Below are 22,214 nucleotides of genomic sequence, written 5' to 3' on the forward strand. Positions count from 1 at the left end.
GAATGCTTTGAAAGTGTATAGATGAACCAATTTTCAAGCACATTTTTATCTAAGTGAGCTACTTTCCCTTCTTGTTTTTGGAAGCATTCCTATAAGATCTTCCATTCTCTATTCCATCTGGATAAAGAGTGGGAAAAATCCTCCCCTTTAGTCTAAATATAACTCTTGAACTTTCACATAATTGTACTATCACATGTTAAATTAAGGTTTTTATTTAATTTTATCCTCAAACTTTTCAAAGGATTCAAAAGCCTTCTATAATGAGTTATGCTCCCGAATCATTCTAAAAAAAATAAATAAAAAATAAAGAAAGTTTTTTTCTTTTTTTTTTACGAGAGCTAATTCCTAGGCTGATTTTTTACTTCCACATCAAGAAGTTGTATAATAATTATATAATAATCCACTAAATCGCATTACTCTCCTATAATACCCTAGGCTGAATTTTCAATGAATCACCTCGATGGTCATATGGTCACTAAGTACCATGTAATAAATAAGAAATAATTAAATTCATGCACTTAATAATAAGAAAAGTCATAAGGAAAATAATTATTGTATTAAAACTCACCCTCTAATTTCATTGTCCCAAAATATGAAAACTTACTAATGATATGTATTTTAATAAGCCAAAATAAACATCACAATTTTTCTAAGATACCCTTAGATAGACCAAGAAGTTTGAATTCGAGTTAAAAAGAAGAGTTTAAAATTTTAAAGTAAAATTATGAGAAATTAAACCAATTACATCCTATATAGACAAATTATGGTTAAAAATCAAACATAGAGAAGTGACCTCCCTAGCTATATAGACAAATTGGAATATGTCATTTTTTATGTGTTATGCATACACTTGTTGTGAAGTTTGTGTCCCCCATTGAGAAAATATAAAGAAAAAGAGTACTTACTATACTTAAGTGGACCTAAGCTCATTAATTTAGGCTTTTGGACTAGAAGTGATATCTTAATATGTAGCTTAACTTACTCTTGTATAACTTCCTTTGTGTTTCTCTCCCCAACAATTGGCATTCGAGCCAATGGTTAGCTTCTACTTTGCTGCTACAAGTATTTTGGTTTGACTCACGTTAAAAACGTGTCATTTCTCTTGGAATACGCATGACACTCTTGTGTGAGGGAGAGTTTGGTTAATGTGGTAAAGACCCAATAGTGATGGGATATTTATTGTGCATACACTTGTGAAGTTTGTGTCTCACATTGAGAAAAAATAAAGAAAAAAAGTACTTAATATATGTAAATGGACCCAAGCCCATTAGCTTAGGCTTTTGGGCTAAAAGTGGTATCCTCATATGTATATTCATTTACCCTTGTTTGACTCCCTTAGTGTTTCTCTCCCTAACAACATGCATTGACAAATATGGCTGGTTCAGAAAGGATTTATGACCTTCAATTCAACCCCAATACTTTTTCCCATTTCTTTCCGTGTTTTACACACACGTGCAGAGAGAGAGAGAGAGAGATATGCTCAACAAATGTCAACATTATTTTATACTCCAACTCCATTAAGGGAGAGTTACATATGCAACCTTTTATTTTAATCTTGTTATGATGAAATGAGGAAAACTAGCAAAGGATTCATAATAGTTTCATAAGTTTCTATCAGAACTTTTTCTGAAGAGCTTCAATAAAATTCTTGTCAAGTTGGAAGGCCTTGGCTAGAACATTAGCATTGATGGGAGGATTAGATCCGAAAATAGCATTTACTATCGTGATGACACCTGTATTTTGGCTGCTCAAACCAGCAAAGGCTACAGCATTAGTCTTTCCCACATTGAACTGAACGTGAATGAGATCAATTGGGAACACAAAGACATCTCTCTTCTTTAGTATTTTGGTGAAAAGACGATTCTCTGGGTTGGATGTGACAAAACCAACTAACAGAGTACCTTCTATGACTACCGGAATCTCTGTGGCACGAGGGTGAGTGTGAACGGCATTTTGGCCATATGGTCCATAGTCAATACGAACCAAAGATATGACTAGAGTGTTGAGGCCTAGGATTTGGTCCACATTCATAGTAGTGACATTCGACCCAACTTGATTGTCTGTATTTCCAGGAATTTGGAGCCCAGATTAGTAGAAATCATCAGCCTTGGTATCCTTCAAATCCTTGCAGAATTTTCCATTCACAAACACTACAAGAAACAATAGATTGTAAGATAGCATACAAGAGTGAGAAATCAATAAAGATATACAGTAATGCTTGTAAGCAGAAAGGAATGAAAATAATTATATATATACCAGCAGACTTGGGGTCATCAACTACAACACAAATGTCCTGAAGAGGGCTGGGATCGAAGGCAGAGACAAGGGAGGATGCAAGGGACAAGAGAGCCACAATTGCAAGGAAATGGACTCCTTTCATCATATCTAAATAAGGTCTGTGTGTAACTTGGTGATGGGTGATAAAATATTGAATGGGAAACATGTGTATTATAGATAACTGCTATGGAAATGGTCATTGGTTCTGCTACAGAAAGTCTTGAGTGGTTATGGATATTTAATATTACAAGGACCAAGTTCTTTAACAACTAATGCAGACTTTTTAACCACGTTTTGATTTCTTCTTCTGATTCTGATTGCTATCGATCAATGCCTTAACATATTTGTAAAGAAGCTTTGGTCTTCAAATCTAGATTGCTGAAGATGTCGACCGATCAGCTGGTCTTGTTTATGATCGAAATCGTATTTCTCTTCAAAAGTCTTCTCGACCTTCCCACAAAAATCCATTTGCAGAAACACTGTTTTAGTCGGATCTGCTGTGATGGAGAAGCTTGCTTGCATTGTCATCTAGTATTGAGGTTTCTGAATATTTCTCCTCAGTAAATAAAGACTGCATGTGCTTTAATAATGCCTCGTTTTCTCCTATCCATCCAGGACCAAACTTGAGTCCGACGGGCAAAACTCTTTCAATTTCTTTGAAGCAATCTTCCAAACTACAGGCCTAAGATCTGCTTCAAATCGTGTGATGCTTCTCGCATTACCATGGTCGAGCCACCCCAAAACCTTTGTGGGTGGTTTCGGCTACCTCTTTTTGACCATTAGGGGTGGCCGAACTACCCCCAATGGCCTTAGGGTTATGGGCACAACATTCTAGTCTCAGCTACCCCCAATGGCCAAAGTGGGGGTGGCCGATCACCGTCATGGGCCTATATGGGGTAGCCAGGCCATCCTATTATTTGCTTTTTAATTTATTTTTAGGATTTATTTATTTGTTTATTTTTTTAATTATTTTTAGGACATGTGGCATGTTTACGTTATGACTTGTGGTAGTTTGTTAGTTTGGGCTGACGGATGTACTAAAATGGTCTTTACCCATAAGTCAGGTATCATCTATGATATGATTTGAAACCTAGGTAAGAAAAAAATAAATAAAAAAAGTGAAAACCTAAGTACTAAAAAGGTAATTAACCCTAATTTTATTTTCAAACTTTTCAAACGATGCAAAAGCCTTCTATAAAACCCGAGGGCAATTTTTTTGACATGTTTGCACAAGCGGAGGGAAAGGGGGTAGGGGGTTTCGAACTAGTGACCTCCGCTTCATAAAGGGTGATCTCCAGCCAATTGAGCGATCCCTTAGAAATATGAAGTTAAATTTTTAATGGGAAGTGAATCACTTGATGATCACATGGTAACTAACCCTCTAATTTCATTGTCCAAAATGTGAAAACTTAGGAGTGAATGAAAGGTATTTTAATAGAGGAATGCTAGGCTTACAAATAAGATTAAAAAAACTTTTACAACAGGATGTGGCACAACATAATTGGAAATGAAATAAATTCAAGTTTTGAGAAACCCAATGATATTGTGCCACATCATATTGTAAAAGTTTTTTTGTAAAATTTGTTTGCAAGCATAGCATTTTTCATTTTAATAACCAAAATAAACATCACAATTTCTCTAAAACACCCTTAGGAAAAGAAGTCTGAATTCAAGTTAAAAAGATGAGTTTAAACTTTTACAATAATATTATAATAAACTAAACCAAATTCCATCCTATATAGGCAAGTTATGGTTAAAATCCCACATAGACAAGTTGGAATTTGTCCATTTTTATATGCTTGACAAATATGGCTGGTTCAAAAAGGAGTTACGTCATTTAATTCAACCCCAATACTTTCTTACTGTGTTACACACACACACACGCAAAGAGAGAGATATGATCAGCAAATGTCAACATTATTTTATACTCCAGCTCCCCTGAGGGAGAGTTACATAAGCAACCTTTTATTTTAAAATTGTAATGATGGAATGAGGAAAACTGGAACAGGGTTCATAATAGTTTTATAAGTTTCTCTAATTATCCCATCAGAACTTCTTTTGAAGATCTTTAATAATATTCTTGTCAAGTTGGAAGGCTTTGGCGAGAACATCAGAGTTGATGGGAGGATTAGATCCGAAAACAGCATTTGCTATCGTGATGACGCCTGCATTTTGGCTGCTCAAACCAGCAAAGGCTACGGCATTAGTCTTTTCCGCATTGAACTGAAAGTGAATGAGACCAATTGGGAACACAAATACATCTCCCTTCTTTAGAACTTTGGTGAAAAGACGATTCTCTGGGTTGGATGTGACAAAACCAACTAGCAGAGTACCTTCTACAACTACCAGAATCTCAGTCGCACGAGGGTGAATGTGGGGAGGATTTTGTCCATATGGTGCATAGTCAATACGAACCAAAGATATGCCTAGAGTGTTGAGGCCTGGGATTTGGTCCACATTCACAGTAGTGACATTTGACCCAACTCGATTGTCTGTATTTCCAGGAATTTGGAGCCCAGAGAAGTAGAAATCATCGGCCTTGGTATCCTTCAAATCCTTGCAGAATTTCCCATTCACAAACACTGCAGGAAACAATGGATTGCAATAGTAAGAAACCAATAAAGATACATAATAATGCTTGTAAGCAGAAAGTAATGAACATAATTATATATACCAGCAGATTTGGGGTCATCAATTGCAACACAAATGTCTTGAAGAGGGCTGGGATCGAAGGCAGAGACAAAGGAGGATGCAAGTGACAAGAGAGCAACAATTGCAAGGAAATGGACTCCTTTCATCATATCTAAATAAGCTTTGTGTGTAAATTGGAGATGGGTGATAAAATATTGAATGGGAAACATGTGTATTTATAGATAACTGCTATGGAAATGGTCATTGGTTCTGCTACACAAAGTCTTGAGTGGTTATGGATATTTAAGATTACAAGTACCAAGTTCTTCAACAACTAACGCAGAATTTGAGCCTCCGTGGGTTTCTTCTTCTCATGCTTTCTCTTTGTTTTTATTTGATTACTTCTTCTCATGCTTTCTCTTTGTTCTTGTTTGATTACTTCTTCTCATGCCACTTCAACGCCATAACATATTTAAAGGTTGTTTGGTCAATAAACAACCCAAGGACTCAAATCTAGATTGCTGAAGATGTCAAATGGGACGGTTTTGTTTATGATCGAAATCTTATTTCTCTTTGATTTATTCATCATACTATTATAATATATGATGACCCAAAAAGGCATGCACATGTATGTATCGGTTGTCCAAGTTTGTTATTTATTATTATTATTATTATTTTCTTTTATAAATAATATCCTATTTTGATTCATTATCTTTGTCAACTACATGTACTAAGTTATTTTTATTTATTATCAAGAATGTACGATATATGGTGTCCATACTAATTAATATATATTTTCCATTAGAATATTACCGTCTAAAATACATTTCATGTTAGTCACTTCCAAAAAAAAAAAATGTTGTAAGGGGTGGAATCACTTCTAAACTAATGATCAAGATACTAGACCATCTATATATAATGTCACGAGGCTAAAACAAAGAAAGCGAATTCTCACTAAAGTTACACTAAAATGTTTTTTGAAAAACAGTTTTTATTTTATTTTTTAGTGTTTGGTACAATCAAAAATCGTGGTCAAACAAAAAACATTTTTGGTTGACTACAAAAACCTTATTTAATTTTTGTAAATAGTTTATCTTTTTTAAAACCATAAATCGTTGTCCAAGTTTGAGCTTTTACGGAGGTTGCCGGAAGTCGTTGACTATCTTTCCTATTGTTTGAGGTCGCCAATCATTGCCCGCCATCATTTATTTTTTAGCTAAAAAATGTTTTTAATTGAAATCATTTTTCTGAGAAATTAAATATTTTCCAACAAAAAACATTTTATGTCGAAACAAATGGAACCTTAGATCAAGTTTAGCTGAAAATGCAATAGCCAAAAAATTATAGCTTAAGGGTCCAAAAGTGGACTTTCCTGATGGGAGAACCCAATGATTTCTATCGATAGGAAATGGGAAAATAAAAAGGAAAATGGATAAATCAATCGCTAGAGGGGATCGAACCTCCAATTAATTACTTCAAAAGGGATCAACCTCCGGTTGCCTTAGGTAAAATTATGTTTGATCGATCTTCCCATAATTGCCATACGACTTTTACACTAAATTTTTAGAATAAAGCAAGACTTATTTAGGTAAGAAAATCTAAGGTTGAGCTTATTAGAGAACAACGTATTAGGGAATTAAAATCAAAATATGCCGATACAACTTATTAAGGAAATAAAAACTTAGGATTTCCTAACATTCTCCCACCGTTAAAAATAACCTTGCCCTCAAGGTTGATTACTAAGTGAAACATGTCTTCAATCCCATGGCAGCCACCATGTCCTTGTTAAGGGTAATGTCTTGTGATTGGCGTTTGGTAGAAGAGGAACAAGATAAAAAATTTATATATTGCTCATTTTACAGGACATATCACCAAAAAAAAAAAAAATTCCTAAATCAATATTACCCACCATGTAATCGAACCTCAGAATTTGGAGCAAACACCTCTCTACTGTCGTTTGACTTAGTAGAATCGATTCCCTTCCAATAAAGTGTTGCCAAATTTGATCATAACTTGTTACTTCCTCAGATTTTTCTTAAGGAAATTATTTTTCAAGAAAATGTTTTTCGTTGAAAATATTTTTTGAAAGAAAACATTTTACGCCGAAACAAATTGAGCCTTAAACTCAGCATCCAAAATAATCGAATTGCATCAATATTAGTAACACAATAAAGCATTCAAAATTCAATCAGAAATTAATCATACAAACTCTGTGGACATAATATTAATAGTCACTCTCTTCCTCAATATTTTTCAAGATCATCAATCAAGATCCATGCTTTGTACTATTGAGAGGGTATAAGCAATTTACGATGGAGAGGGGTGTGCCTGTCTATGTTGGGTTAAGGGGGAATGGGAGTTGCCACGGGTCGAAGGTTGGGGGAGATTCATTCCATTCCAAGCCATAAGCTAGTTCCGCTCCTGATTCCATGACCTTCTGATCATAAGGACATGGGTGCATGGAGGCAGTGACCGGTCGGTTTATACCGTCCCAATGCGAAGTGCCATCCCTAAGGTTGAGCCCTTACGCAATTCTTTGAGCAAAAGATTTTTATTTTGTCACATGAATTATGCACGTGAGACAAAAGAAGCTTCAGCTCAGACCTTAATGTTATTTCTATGTTTGAATCTGTCCTTTTTTATGCTTTTATTTTAGATGAATGGATTTCTCTAAATATGGCTGGTTCAAGCCAGTGACAATTGCTCCTAGTAGCCATTCAAAGAAGAGTTATGGCCTTCAATTCAACCACAACGCTCTTTCATATATCTATCTTTCTGTGTTTTAAACATTCATACAACAAGAGACACAGAGAGAGAGAGACAAAGATGCTCAGCAAACTTCAATATTATTTTATACTTTCAACTCCATCTAGAGAGAGTTACATAAGCAATCTTTTATTTTAACATTGATATAATGGAATGAGGCAAAGACGCACTAATGTTTCAGAAGTTTCTCTAAATGTTGTCCAAATCAGAATTGCTTTTGAAGATATTCAATAACATTCTTGTCAAGTTGGAAGGCCTTGGTGAGAACATCAGGGTTGATAGGAGGATTGGACCCAAAAACCGCATTTGCAATCGTGATGACACCTGCATTTTGGCTGCTCAAACCAGCAAAGGCTACAGCATTAGTCTTTCCAGCGTTGAACTGGAAGTGAATAAGACCAATTGGGAACACAAAGACATCTCCCTTCTTTAGAACTTTGGTGAAAAGACGATTCTCTGGGTTGGATGTGACAAAACCAACTAACAGAGTACCTTCTACGACTACCAAAATCTCAGTGGCACGGGGATGAGTGTGGGGAGGATTTTGGCCATATGGTGCATAGTCAATGCGAACCAAAGATATGCCTAGAGTGTTGAGGCCTGGGATTTGATCCACATTCACAGTAGTGACATTTGACCCAACTCGATTGTCTGTATTTCCAGGAATTTGGAGCCCAGAGAAGTAGAAATCATCGGCCTTGGTATCCTTCAAATCCTTGCAGAATTTCCCATTCACGAACACTGCAGGAAACAATAGATTGCAAGATAGCATACATGATCAGTAAGAAACCAATAAAGATAGTAATGCTTCTAAGCAGAAAGTAATGAATATAATTATATATACCAGCAGACTTGGGGTCATCAATTGCAACACAAATGTCCTGAAGAGGGCTGGGATCGAAGGCAGAGACAAGAGAGGATGCAAGGGACAAGAGAGCAACAATTGCAAGGAAATGGACTCCTTTCATCATATCTAAGTATGCAATGTATTCTCTAATATTTTGGGTTAATGGTGATGGGTGATATATCTTGTATGGGAAACATGCCTATTTATAGAGAACCAATATGGAAATGGTCATTGTTTCTGCTACACCAAGTCTTCAGGCATCAATGGTTATCGAATTAATTAATGTGATAGGACGAAGTTCTTCAACAACTTGTGTAGACTTTTAACCTCCGTTGGCTTCTTCTCCTCATGCTTAACTCAAAACAAATAATTGACAAGTTCTCATTATCATTATTTAATTGGGGCATGCCACTTCAACGCCATAACATATTATTAAAGGAGCACTCAAATCTAGATTGCTGAAGATGTCAAATGAGACGGTTTTGTTTATGAAAACTTGATTTATCAGAGAGAGAGAGAGACGTTTGCTAGAACTGGTGGACAATGATTGCATATCTTGAAGTTTTAATATATTTTTTCTTTTGCTTTTTGGTGAAAAACAGATTTATTACAATTTACAATAAATAAAACATATATAAGGTTCAATAAAGTCTGACCATGGCGGAAATATCCTTGTGAAATATTCTCATTTGTCACCCAGTCAACAGCTTGAGACGGCTTCTTCTTTTTTTTCTTTTTTTTTTTTTCCTTTTTTCTTTTTTAAAAAAATAAAAAAGTATTCAAGAGCATATTACGTATTTTTAAAGTCGAGGTCGAGTTTTGTCAAAGTAGGAGAGAATGATGAGGAACAAGACAAAATCAATTATTTTTTAATTTTATTAATTAATTATGTGATAAATATTTAATTTTGTATACATTTTAAAAGTTGTCTTATTTATTTATTTTTATGAATAATCTAGAGTAAATATTTCATTATGTGAATGCACTTTTACGGGATTTGCATTCTTAGTTTTAAGTACGTTGAATGTTACTTTTTATGTGAAGGATATGATTCATGAAATCTTAACTGAACTTTATTCTATTTTGCCTTCAATATATATATATAAAACATTTGAGCATATGACCTAATGTTGTACATATAATATATATGTTATAGTAGTTTTCAAGAACCATGTTTAGTTCACTTTTCATGTTTCTACTTGGAATTTAGGTAACAAGGATGAAGAGATTGGTGTTCTTGTGTTAATTAATGATTAGTTGCGAGGCCTTTCACTATTTGCAATATTTAAAATCACAAAACATGAGTCTCAGAAATAAGGGTAAAGTGTATGTTAATTAACTAATCTCTATCTCCCTAATTATTAATTTACACACTCAGGGATTTTGACCTCAGAACTTTACCCTCCACTCTATTCTTAAATGGGAGGAGTTGTCATATAAGATACCTTTAGGGTTGTAATCGAGTCAAGCCGAGTCGAGCTTGACCTATTTAGGCTCGGATTGAACCCAAGTACCACTACTCTAGTTTGGCTCTAGATTTACTTTCTACATTCATGATGTTTGAGAATGAGAGTTATCTGAATCCGTCATGGTCTACACTAATGACTCATTTGATGGTATACATGTTTGTTCAATCGATGTGCTTAAAACCATTTTCTTTTATGGTATGACAATGTGATGTAGCGTGACGTTATGGGCTTTAAAGATTAACAGCAAGAAGAAGGGATAACTATTGCTTAGATCTTGAATCTATCAAAGATATAAAAAATCTTTTCAAAACGCTAGAGTCTATTTAGAGTTTAAAGGAAAATAATGAAAAAACTCAACTCTGAACTTTCTTATTGATAAAAACTAAATAATAATAATAATAATCTACGTTCTGGAGGCTATAAGCATGTATTTATAGCCCCCAAACTCCTACCCCTAGTAGTAAAAAGAGATTAAGTCGGTTTAGACTTCTACGCAGGCCGTTCGAATGGGACATACCTCCGTTCAAACGGTCACAAAATAAACTGAAACTTAATTACGTAAAACAACTGGCTGTTCGAACGGAACAAACTTCCATTTGGATGGTCCTAAATTAAAACTGGAAACTAAGTATGAAACTGAAAGGTAACATAGGCGTTCAAATGGCTGTCGAACGGACGCCTCAGGTTTTAGGATGGGAACTTCCAGAGGGTTGGCCATTCAGACAACCTTCGAACGGGACATCGAACGGATGCCTCTGGAATTACTACAGAGAGTCCCCATGAGTGTCCCATTCAGACGAGCTATCGAATAGTAGTCCTTGCGATTGCTTTTCCAGCTCTTCTGCCCACGTTTGTGCTCTCGTCTTGACTCCCCTTCCTAGCACGGCTCCCTGGGGTCCCTTCACACTTACATCTGCACGAGTCTTCCTCATGAATTTCCAAGCACTCCGATCTACATCACAATGTCTTATATTAATAACTATTTAAATGCTGATGCAAATTGGAATTGTGTGTTAGAGTTTAGAAACCAGACCTATGTAATTATGCAGCATAGAAATACTGTTAGTGTAGCTTATTTACCCCGATTCTCCTACAAATAAGAGTTTTTGTATTAAAAATATTATCAAAGAATAAGAGCAAGACATAGCCTTTTTAGGTTCTTACCTAGTATTAATGTAGGTGTCTAATGTCGAACCACCTATAAATATCTATCTCCGATTTCTTTCTTCATTCCGATTTTGTATCAACTTAATTTCCATTGCATTATGAGTTTCTTCAATATCCACTTCTTGGGAGCTTTCTAGTCAATTTGAGGTGCATTGTATATGTAACCAAGAAGCTGGGCTGTAACGTTAGGTTAGTTTTCTTTCATCTTTGAATCCCTTCTCCATGCACTAAGATTTTGACAAGTAGATTGATGATGCAACTAAATTTTCAAAAACCAGAACCAAAGTGGAGTTAAAACTCTCTCACTAATCGATTTTCTGTACTTGTAGGCTCTTTATCATAAAGGAAATCCAAGAGTTTAGGAGTCCTACAGATGGTGAGACTTGAATGTTTTATGGATTGTGGTTGCACCCAAGTCTATAGAGAAAGGGCTTGATCAGATCCTTCGTGGAAAATCTAAGACTCCAAGGATCCTTGAAGCAAGCAAGAATTAAAAAGGAAAGCTGTCACTCAGACAAATTGGTGGTGGGTAGTTAGCTCAGGGTTCAAATGACTTGACCCCCAAGATATCTAATTTAAGGTTGTCTTTACGAAGGCTCCCGGTTAAAGTATGATTAAATTGTTAATTTTATCTCTTCCTATAAGTTTCAACTTTTAGGAAAATTGGTTATTTAACATGGTATTAGACTTAAAGGTCATACTTTTGAACCATGATTCCATCAATTCACCATCCATTTAAATTAAATATTTCACGTGTTGAGCATCAAATATTAAAAGAAAGTTTGAGCCCACTTGTGAGGATGAGTGTTAAAGTATTGATTAACTGATTAAATTAAATTTACTTCTTTTTATAAGCTTGAGCTTTTAGAAGTACTAATAATTTAACACTCCCCAAGAAAGTGAGCTTCATTGTGCAAATGCAGCTTTGGCTAGTGTCTCCTTCTTTCCATTTGGAAATTGCTACAATATTAGGCAGTGGCTGCACTTGCAAGTTTTTGAAGATGGTGCTCATGTGAATAGAATTTAGGATAATATCCGGAGACAAATATATATATATAAAAGATAAAAAAATTTATGTTATGGGATTATAAATGAAAATGAACCAGAATTTCTGCACCAGTGAAGTAAATTATTAGTGATGGTGCTCTCTTATGGGAAAGTCCTTGTAGTCACATTTGGTTAGTGTCTAACCAACTCATAATGTTGTGAAATCAATATTAGTGTATTTGAACTCATCAGTATTGTGATTGCAAAATCACAAAACTGATGAAATGAGAAGAGTTCAATTTAAAATTCCTTGACTTTGTGAAAAAATTATTATTTTTGTGAAGTAGAGAAGAATTTTAAATAAGATGATGAAGAGTTTTGAAAAAGTGTAAAGTTAAAATAGAAAAAAAGTGATTTTTCTACTTAAAATTTAGATAAAGAATACATAGGTTGATGTGAATGCTCGAATGGTTGAAAAGCTTTTGAAAAATTGAGGCTCGTGCCATGGTCTTAGTCTGTGAAGTGGTTAATATGACCAAAAAAAAAAAGAAGAATAGGCTCCTTATATCTTTATATCATTTATTTCTTTGAGATGTTATATATATATATATAGAGAGAGAGAGAGAGAGAGAGAGAGAGAGATGCACACTTAACAACAAAAGTCAACATTATTTTATACTCCAAATCCACGTTGAAAAAATTATACAAGCAACTTCCTTTAATTTTAATATTATTATAACGAAATAAGGCAGCCATCATAATTGTTTAAGAAGTTACTCTAAATGTTGTACAATTAGAATTTTTTCTGAAGATCTTCAATGATATTCTTGTCAAGTTGGAAGGCCTTGGCAAGAATATCAGGATTGATGGGAGGATTAGATCCGAAAACAGCGTTTGCTATCGTGATGACACCTGCATTTTGGCTGCTCAAACTAGCAAAGGCTACGGCATTTGTTTTTCCCACATTGAACTGAAAGTGAATGAGACCAATTGGGAATACGAAGACATCTCCCTTATTTAGAACTTTGGTGAAAAGGCGATTCTCTGGATTGGATGTGACGAAACCAACCAACAGAGTACCTTCTACGACTACCAGAATCTCAGTGGCACGAGGGTGAGTGTGGGGAGGATTTTGGCCATATGGTGCATAGTCAATGCGAACCAAAGATATGCCTAGAGTGTTGAGGCCTGGTATTTGTTCCACATTCACAGTAGTGACATTCGATCCTACTTTATTATCTGTATTTCCAGGTTTTTGGAGCCCAGAGAAGAAGAAATCTTCGGCCTTGGCATACTTCAAATCCTTGCAGAATTTTCCATTCACAAACACTGCAGGAAACAATATATTGCATGCACACAAGATCAGCAAGAAACCAATAATAATGATAGTAATGCATAGTAATGCTTGTAAGCAGAAAGTAATAAACATAATTATATATATACCAGCAGACTTGGGGTCATCAATTGCAACACAAATGTCTTGCAGAGGGCTGGGATCGAAGGCAGAGACAAGGGAGGATGCAAGTGACAAGAGAGCCACAATTGCAAGGAAATGGACTCCTTTCATCATATCTAAGTAAAATATGTATTCTCTAATATTTTGGTTTGGTGATGGGTGATATATCTTGTATGGGAAACATGCCTATTTATAGAGAACTAATATGGAAATGGTCATTGTTTCTGCTATACCAAGTCTATAGACATCAATTGTTATCGATTTAATGTGGTAAGGACGAAGTTCATCAACAACTACTGTAGACTTTTAGCATCCCATTGGTTTATTCTTCTCACGCATGCGTTTTCTTTATTCTCAATTGATTACTTCCTACGCTTAACTAAACAAATAAAAGACCAGTCGACGTTTTTTAATTGGGTCTTATCACTTCAACGCCTTATCATATTAATTTGTAAAGGTTCTCTCGACTCAAATTAATCTAGATTCTTGAAGATGTCAAATGAGACGGTTTTGTTTATGAAAACTTAATTCATCAAATAATAATAATAATAAATTAAGAAGAATAAAATAAGCGAAGAGGAAAAGAAAGTTTTTCCCATTCCCATTCTAATTCGATTTCTTGGAAGCATGCACAATGCAGTTTCCAACTTGATCATCTTGATCCACTTGAGGATCAAGAAGAGAAAAGATGGGTTTTAATATATTTTAGGTGGGTATTCTTAAAACTTTTTTCATTCCCACTAAAAAAAGGGTAAATATTGTGCCAAATATTTTTTAAGCGAAATCGCGATTTTTGTATAAATTCCAAACATCCTCTAATCTGCTTATAGAGATCACGATTTTTTTTCAATTTTAAAATTTGTGTTTTTAAAATCGTAATTCCAAACATTCTAAATTGCGATTTGGTTTAAAAATGTACTCACAAACGGACCCCTAGAAAAAATCAATTCGCAATTCAGACTCCGTTTACTTCGACGTAAAATAGTTTCGAGAAAATGAATTTCGTATTTTACGGTGTTTACTTCGACGTAAAATAGTGATCAACGGAAAATATTTTTCTTTTGACCGAAAATTCTTCTTTAATTTTCGGAAAATGGTTTACGGTTTTCAAAACCGTAAACCATTTTCCGACTATGAGCATCTCATTCATAAATTGATGGACCTTGCCAAGACCTGCCCAAAACCTTGCCGGGACTTAACCGGGACCCGCCTGGGACCTAACCGGGACTTGTCCGGGTTAGGTCCACAGATAAAGCCCAAAGGGTTACATTAAGCTCTTATTGAATGATTGTTTACAATACAGAATGCTCTATTTATAGAGCTTACACATAAATGTAAGCTTAACCAAATCCCCTAATTTAAGGTGATCAAATCATAATCAAATCTCTAAATTAGGCTAATCTAATCTTCATCAATCGTAATCAAATCCCTAACTTTAGGGTCATTCAAATATACTCTAACATCATCTCTCAAACTCAAGGATGAAGATCTTGAAACCTTTAGTTTGACATTTTTTATTTTTTATTTTTTTATTTTTTTTTGAGATAGCAAAACAATACAAAAGAGTGTCATCTATGGGCCAAAAAAGAGAGCTAACTTTGGGCTAAAATGAGAGCCAATTGTAGGCAAAAGTGGGCTTGGGTTTTAAACAATACCACATAGCCAAATAAAAGGAAAGTCAACTTTAGGTTGAAGTGAGCGCTAACTATGAGTTGAAATGGCCTGAGTTTTAAACAATACCACAGAGCTGAGGAAAAATAGGCCAACTATGGGCCAATGGATGGGCAACTTGGCCTCTTTTGAATTTTGGTGGGCAACTTGGGCCCTTTTTTTATTTTTTTTATTTTTTTATTTTTTAAGGACTCTATTTACATAAGTTGGGATAAGAATAACCTTATTCCCATAACCAAACAGCTCCTGGTATAACAACTAAACAAAAATATCATATTTCTAAACTAGAATAGCAATAACTTTGCACTTAAGTGAGGATAACTCACACCTGGAACCAAACACACTTCATCTTCTTCAAATTCTTATCTCACGACTGGGCCTTTTTCTTCTTTTCTCTCTAAGCCAAGATCAATTGAATGGAGGTTGGAAGATCAACGGTGCAGCTGGAATGGTGGCAGGCTGCGCCGGAAGGCTGTCGTACGGCTGAAGGGAGCAGGGGCTTCACGGGCTTGGATGGCGGCGGTGACTGGATGGGGCGAACAGGAAATAGGGCTGGGATGTCGGATCCGGTAGTAACAATGGCCGCTGGACAGCTGGGTGTTGGTGGAGACTCCAAAGGCGAACGACGCCGTTCAGTTCTACAAGGCCGTGTTTGGTGCTGAGGAAGGTGCGGCGGCTGGCAGCGACGTGTTGGTCTTCGACTGGCTTGGCGGCAACGAGCTGGATGGAGCCGTGGAAGGCCAGACATAGCGTGGGAATTGCTGGGCTGTGAGCGGGAATGGAAGACGGTGGCTGGCGGCATTCACCCGATGTTGGCAAAAGGGCAACAGCAGAGTAGGACGCAGTCGTGCAAATTTTCTTTTCTTTTTATTTATTTTTTTTTTCAAGAAACAAAAATAAATTGAAGGAAAAAGAAATTCACAAGACCATTAGATCGTAGAATGGCGTTAGCCTATTACTTTGAAACCATGTTAAAAATTGGTCTTGGGCCTAACTCAACCCAAAAGCTAGCTCAAGAGTTGAGGTTTCCCCTCAATCTTATAAATGGCACATCTCCTTAATACCCAAGCAATGTGGACTTCCAACACACCCCCTCACGTGTAGCGGGAAGACATCCAAGCCAACACGTGTAGCAATGGGAGACGGTGGGCCACAGTTAATTGGGATATGCTCTGATACCATATTAGAAATGGGTCTTGGACCTTTTTCTTCTTTTCTTTCTAAGCCAAGATCAACTGAATGGAGGTTGGAAGATCAATGGTGTGGCTGGAATGGTGGCAGGCGGCGCCGGAAGGCTGTTGTGTGGCTGAAGGGAGCAGGGGCTTCATGGGCTTGGATGGTAGCGGTGACTGGATGGGGCGAACAAGAAACGGGGCTCGGATGCCGGATCCGGTAGTAACGGTGGCCGCTGGACAGCTGGGTGCTGGTGGAGACTCCAAAGGCGAACGAAGCCGTGCAGTTCTACAAGGCCGTGTTTGGTGCTGAGGAAGGTGTGACGGCTGGGTGGCAACGGGCTGGTCTTCGACTGGCTTGGTGTCGACGAGCTGGATGGAGCCGTGGAAGGCCAAACATAGCGTGGGAAATGGTCATTGGTTCTGCCACACCAAGTCTTGAGTGGCTATGGATTTAATATAAAAAGGTACCAAGTTCTTTAACAACTACTGCGCACATATACTTTTAACCACGTTTTGGTTGCTTCTTCTTTGTTCTTAATTAATTCATTCAATTCCGTAATATATTTGTGAAGGTGGTTAATTTTGTCAATTAACAACCAAATTGATGCACCCGATTAAAACCCACTCCAAAGTCCAAAACCATGCATGATCCTTACAGGAAATTCATAAATATAAATATATATTTACTAAGTACCACGCTGATTACCAATCTTGGGTAATCTCTATAAATCAATGGGCCTCGATGCGTAGACTATATGCTCTAAGCCTCAACAACTTTTCGTCCTGCTTTCTCCAGAACAAACGCCATCGTTTGTATAAAATTAAATCTGGACTAATCAAATTTTAGTATCCATATAAATTGTACAAAAAAGTTATATTCATGGGAAAGAAGAAAAAACAAAATGAAACTGATAAATTGTACAAAAAAGTTAATCCGAGTATATCAACTTAAAAGTTGGTCCCTACTTAGTGCCGGTATCAGTTCAATTGGTAACAGGAGGAGTACGTATTTTCGCCCATCAAACCTAAAATTCAGTTAAGTCGGTTAATTAACCCACTTTATATGAACAAGAATAAATTTCGATTACTTCGGTTAAGGTGTTTAATTGTCTGTGAGTTAAGTTGGTTTGTCGTGGGCTTTTTATATTGGGTGAAAACTTACTTTTATGGGCCAAAATTGATTTTTTTTTTTTTTTGGTCCAAATAAATGGTTGTTTTTTGGACTAAACCAGTGTGTTATTGGGACACATGTTTTTGGGCTAAACAAGTGATGCAAAAAAACTATTGAGAGCCAAAGTCAGTTAAGTCGGTTTGGTTTGGTTTGGTTAACTGACGAAATAAATTTTTTACCGCCTAACGAACCAATTTTTTACCCCCCAACTCATAAGGAAAAAAACAAATGAAGGTAAAAAAAAAAAAAAATTTATAGAGTAATTTTTTTTTTTTTTGGGGCATATCAGCCCCAAGCAATACAGTTTGTTAGCCCTTGGCCCCTACTCATAATAAACTCTGCCTCCGTCCGTGGTAGTCGGCAATTAGATATTCTGCTCACCCTTAGTCCTAATTAAACAACCTTTAATCTCTTTCCTTGTATTTTGATGGATATCATGAACGGCCTCATGTACATGTTCATGCATACTGGAGTATTGAACGTGTAACTGAAAAAGAGTGAAAACTTTGGAATAGTATAAACATATTATCTAGATGGAACATTCAAGTTTAAAAGGTAAAATTAAGGTCCGCAAGAGATAATTCAATCCGCTGAAAATCACACCTCATGTAGTACAGATTACTAACCAAATCTCCCTTCTTCTTCTTTTGTGGACATGTAAAAAATTAAAAAAAATTTAAAAAAAAAAAAAAAGGAGGATAAATTTCTTTCCCTGTATAACTAATCATTTTTAAAAATTTAATACAATTATAAAATAAGGTTAATACATTAATACAAAAATAAGTGTAATTAAGAGGATAAAGAAATGGTAGCGTACGTTATCCAAAAAACAAACCCAAAAAAAAAAAAAAACCGTAACCCACCGACTCAAATTTGAAATTCCTTGAATTACGATCCTCTCTTCGATTTCCAGGATACTTTCCTTATCTTCCAAGTATTTAAGTTAAGCCCAACGGTTTCTCTTCAACAATTCAACTCTATATATTCATCATATTCCATCGGCTTCTTCAATTCCTTTCCCGCCGACATGGAATTTGACAACTACTGCAGCGCTCTGCCGCTAGATATTGTAATGCCCGAAGACGACGACGATGATGCCTCCTCTGACGTGGACTTCGTCGTCGAGATGGAAGCTTCACATACTTACGTCCCTCACTCCATGCTTGAAGACGATTCCGGTGATCTGCAGCTTTTGGATAACCTCGAAAGCGAGACATTCCGGAAAACATTCAAGGTGAAGCGCGAGGCTATTCTGCATCAACCCACGTCTACCGTATCCGACATGCTTTTTGAAGTCGGCGTCCCCTTGGGGATTCAAGAATTCATGGTACAAAGAATCTTGGGTTGCGCGAATGACATGGCGAGACAGAAACGCTACGCCGGTCGGAAGGTTCTGAGGATGCGTGTAACGGCTGAGGTGACGCAGTTCGTCGATGACGATTTTGTTTTGGGGCTGGCCGTCGACGACCGGATTTGTGGGTTGATTCCGGCCAGTGAGTCGTCAATTGCAGCGTTGGAGAAGGTGGAGATTGAACAAGGAACGGGGGAGACGTGTAGTATCTGTTTGGAAGAGCTCATCGGTGGTGCGGCAGCCGCTCGCATGCCATGTATGCACCTGTTTGATCAAAACTGCATCGAGAATTGGCTGCAGAGGAATAATTTTTGCCCGCTTTGTCGATTCAAGTTGCCCGCCCGTGAATGATTTGTATGAATTGATTAGGAATTTTGTTTAGAAAAATTATATATAATTCTCATTGTCAATTACGAATGTTTTAAATTTTTTTAATAACTTTTTATTTTTATTTTTAATTAAGCATATGGACATGTGCCAATATTTTAAGGGGATGATGTAATTCTGTCATCTGAAGCTAAAAATAGGTTTAATTTTTTTTGGGGACAAATGAAAAATATGGGAGGAGTATAGTATGTTGCCAAATACACCCATTGCTACATAGAAGCAATTCAATTTAATAACCTACTAAACTTTTTCTTAACATTAGCTGATGTAATAGTCACTTAAAACATGACACATTAATCGGCGTAATAAGCCGGCGTGATGAATAACATTACTCTTTTAAGTTGTGCCCCAAAAAAGATAAAAGAAGACAGGGGAAGATCTTTATTCTATTTTCATTTCCATCCCTCTCTTGTCATGGTAATTTAGAGGTTACACGGAAAGAATTTGTGACTTGAATATTATACTTTTTCAAGAATTGCCTTGAATGACTACAGAATTTTGTGGTTCTATGTCAGTATGCTTTTAAATCTGATTAGGATCCTCTATAATTTCAAAAAAAAAAAATAAAAAAAAAATTGTAATTTCTCAAATTACAAGATTTAGGCCGGTTCTTTACATGGAAATGCTTGTGAAATGCAACCTATTAAAATTGTGGCATGTTATCGAGGTTGCCAGAAATAATTTATCTCTGAAAAGACTTATTTTTTACTTTTGGAGAGACGCTTCTTTTTCAAAAAACCAAAAGATAATTTTTTGCTCAAAATTTTTTTACAACATAGAGAGTAAAAACCTAATAAAAATATACTCAATTTTTAACTATAACATGCCACATTTTTAATATATGACATTTTCTAAGGGTTTCGATGTAAAGAAACAGTCTAAATTAAATTCCCTAATTTGAGAATCTATAATTTCTTTAAAATTGTAAGGGATCCTCGTCATGGTCGTTCATCATTCCATTCACCTAATTTTTTGAGCCAAACTTGCCTTATTGAGTTTTGATACTTATACAAGTTTCTTTTACAATTTCACACCATGATTTTATACTAGGAGCATTTGTTTTCTTCCAAGGGTGGACAAAGACAATGAATAAATGTTGGCGAAAGAAAATTTAGACGGGCCAAAAGGGGTGTATATGCGGGCGGATATTAACTGCCTGTATTTGCTATATGCACATGCGATGCGGTTAGTTATAACCATTATCCGCATATGCGGATGCATATAGCAATTTTAGGGTATGAGGACACAGTTAGTAATAGTATCCACATCCACATACCCTTATATATAATATATAGGGGAAACTTCAGTAAGCCCCCCCCCTCCGGGAACTTTCAGTCGATTTGACAAACACTCCCTGTACTTCAAACTCTCTCACTTTACCCCCCTAAACTTTCAATTTCTATCATTTTTCCCCTCTCTGTTAGTTTTCACCGTTAAACCAACATTTTGTGCCCATTATACCCTCAACCAAAACTACGTCGTTTTTGGCTAAAAAACTACATCGTTTTGGGCATCAAAACTACATCACCACACAGCCCAAAACGACATCGTTTTGAGTATAATATTTAAAAATAAAAAAAGGGAAATCGAGCCACACCTGGCCGGTCTAGGGGTGGTCGAACCACCCCCATGGCCAAGGGGGTGGTCCGGCCAAAACAAAAAAAAAAAAAAGTAGGATCGGTGTTTTTGGGGTCCGACCACCCCAAAACAATGATCCTCCCTTTTTCTCTTTCTTTTTTTTTTTATATATATATTTTGCTTTTTAAAAAATAATAATAATAATAATTTTAATGCCTAAAACGACATCGTTTTGGGCTGCGTGGGTGTTATAGTTTTAGGATACAAAACAATGTAGTTTTGGAGTGAGAGTATAATGGGCATAAAAAGTCAAACCGTTTTGACTTTAACTTTGAAAACTAACAGAAGGGTCCAAAGTGAGAGCAAACCAAAGTTCGGGGGAGTAAAGTAAGAGAGTTTAAAGTACATGGGGTGTTTGTCAAATCGGCTGGAAGTTCGAATTGGCTTACTGAAGTTTCCGCTAATATATATGTTATATATTATATTTAATAAATTCACCAAAATGATGTTGTTTTGGATTAGGTATATGCTATGTTTACATTGTTTTCAAAAGTAATGTGAAATCAATATATTTTTTCAAAACATTATGTCTAAAAAGTAAAAGAAGCCTGAAACACTAAAAACTGTCCTAAATTATTTTCAAAATTGTTTAAAATATGCCTTAATTAATAAAGACCCCATGAACGCAAAAAAGAATAAAATAAGCTCAGAAAGACCATTACCTAATATGCGGATAACGGATAATAACTACATTTAATAATCACAATAACTGCGTGGATATAGTTAGTACTAAGATGATGCAAATGCTATGACAAATAATAACATTCGCATCCGCATTTATACTCCTAAGAAGGGTGATTGCCCCCTTTGGAACGGAAACGGATCAACTCCATTGGAGAGTATACATTAGTACATTTAGAGAGGTAATATTGTCCAAACAATTTGCCCCTAAAAAATTAAGGACAATATTGCCCTCCAAAATGTACTAAATTGATACTCTTCATTTCATTTGAAATAGAGAGGATCCATTTCCCTTTGGAACCCACGACCAATTATGCAAACCATAATACCTCAACAACAAATACTGAGGAAATGGAAACCAATGGATCTAAAGTACAAAGAAATAAAAAATCGAGAGAACCCTATATATTATATGTGAAAATTTTAGAAATTCTTGATTATGCCCATGATCCAGCTTGATTACAAAATTTTTCCATTTTGTATATGTGTACATATTAAGACGTAATGGATAACAATCATATTAAACTGTTATTGTCATAT

The 22,214-nt window shown here is 35.9% G+C and overlaps 4 protein-coding genes and 1 pseudogene across 4 annotated transcripts; 1 reads left to right on the forward strand and 4 right to left on the reverse strand.

Annotated features, from left to right (window-relative positions):
• Positions 1 to 1,614: 1,614 nt before the first annotated feature.
• LOC132169700 (germin-like protein subfamily 1 member 13) lies at positions 1,615 to 2,383 on the reverse strand (annotated as a pseudogene).
• A 1,857-nt stretch (positions 2,384 to 4,240) lies between these two features.
• Positions 4,241 to 5,090, reverse strand: LOC132171503 (germin-like protein subfamily 1 member 13). Its single transcript, XM_059582831.1, has 2 exons — positions 4,952 to 5,090; positions 4,241 to 4,859 (listed from the first exon to the last, which is right to left on the reverse strand). The coding sequence occupies exons 1-2, from the start codon at positions 5,076 to 5,078 to the stop codon at positions 4,324 to 4,326; spliced, it is 663 nt and encodes a 220-aa protein (XP_059438814.1). The 5' UTR covers positions 5,079 to 5,090; the 3' UTR covers positions 4,241 to 4,323.
• A 2,631-nt stretch (positions 5,091 to 7,721) lies between these two features.
• Positions 7,722 to 8,672, reverse strand: LOC132171106 (germin-like protein subfamily 1 member 13). The gene is made up of 2 exons (XM_059582332.1): positions 8,519 to 8,672; positions 7,722 to 8,415 (listed from the first exon to the last, which is right to left on the reverse strand). The coding sequence occupies exons 1-2, from the start codon at positions 8,643 to 8,645 to the stop codon at positions 7,880 to 7,882; spliced, it is 663 nt and encodes a 220-aa protein (XP_059438315.1). The 5' UTR covers positions 8,646 to 8,672; the 3' UTR covers positions 7,722 to 7,879.
• Positions 8,673 to 12,844: 4,172 nt separating this feature from the next.
• Positions 12,845 to 13,720, reverse strand: LOC132171588 (germin-like protein subfamily 1 member 13). Its single transcript, XM_059582949.1, has 2 exons — positions 13,588 to 13,720; positions 12,845 to 13,473 (listed from the first exon to the last, which is right to left on the reverse strand). Exons 1-2 carry the CDS (start codon positions 13,712 to 13,714, stop codon positions 12,938 to 12,940), a joined length of 663 nt encoding a protein of 220 aa, XP_059438932.1. The 5' UTR covers positions 13,715 to 13,720; the 3' UTR covers positions 12,845 to 12,937.
• A 4,924-nt stretch (positions 13,721 to 18,644) lies between these two features.
• Positions 18,645 to 19,319, forward strand: LOC132169701 (uncharacterized RING finger protein P32A8.03c-like). The gene has a single exon (XM_059580689.1). The coding sequence runs from the start codon at positions 18,645 to 18,647 to the stop codon at positions 19,317 to 19,319; it is 675 nt and encodes a 224-aa protein (XP_059436672.1).
• The last annotated feature ends 2,895 nt before the right edge of the window (positions 19,320 to 22,214 follow it).

The sequence above is a fragment of the Corylus avellana genome, chromosome ca2 (assembly GCF_901000735.1).
Source record: "Corylus avellana chromosome ca2, CavTom2PMs-1.0".
Taxonomy (NCBI): domain Eukaryota; kingdom Viridiplantae; phylum Streptophyta; class Magnoliopsida; order Fagales; family Betulaceae; genus Corylus; species Corylus avellana.

What these genes read in the sequence shown, in the direction of transcription:
- LOC132169701 (XM_059580689.1), top strand. Translation starts at nt 18,645, where the DNA reads ATGGAATTTGACAACTACTGCAGCGCTCTGCCGCTAGATATTGTAATG.
- LOC132171588 (XM_059582949.1), bottom strand. Translation starts at nt 13,714, where the DNA reads ATGATGAAAGGAGTCCATTTCCTTGCAATTGTGGCTCTCTTGTCACTT. An exon ending in TGATGACCCCAAGTCTGCTG is followed by an intron (nt 13,474 to 13,587) that starts GTATATATATAA and finishes TGTTTCCTGCAG; the next exon opens with TGTTTGTGAATGGAAAATTC.
- LOC132171106 (XM_059582332.1), bottom strand. Translation starts at nt 8,645, where the DNA reads ATGATGAAAGGAGTCCATTTCCTTGCAATTGTTGCTCTCTTGTCCCTT. An exon ending in TGATGACCCCAAGTCTGCTG is followed by an intron (nt 8,416 to 8,518) that starts GTATATATAATT and finishes TGTTTCCTGCAG; the next exon opens with TGTTCGTGAATGGGAAATTC.
- LOC132171503 (XM_059582831.1), bottom strand. Translation starts at nt 5,078, where the DNA reads ATGATGAAAGGAGTCCATTTCCTTGCAATTGTTGCTCTCTTGTCACTT. An exon ending in TGATGACCCCAAATCTGCTG is followed by an intron (nt 4,860 to 4,951) that starts GTATATATAATT and finishes TGTTTCCTGCAG; the next exon opens with TGTTTGTGAATGGGAAATTC.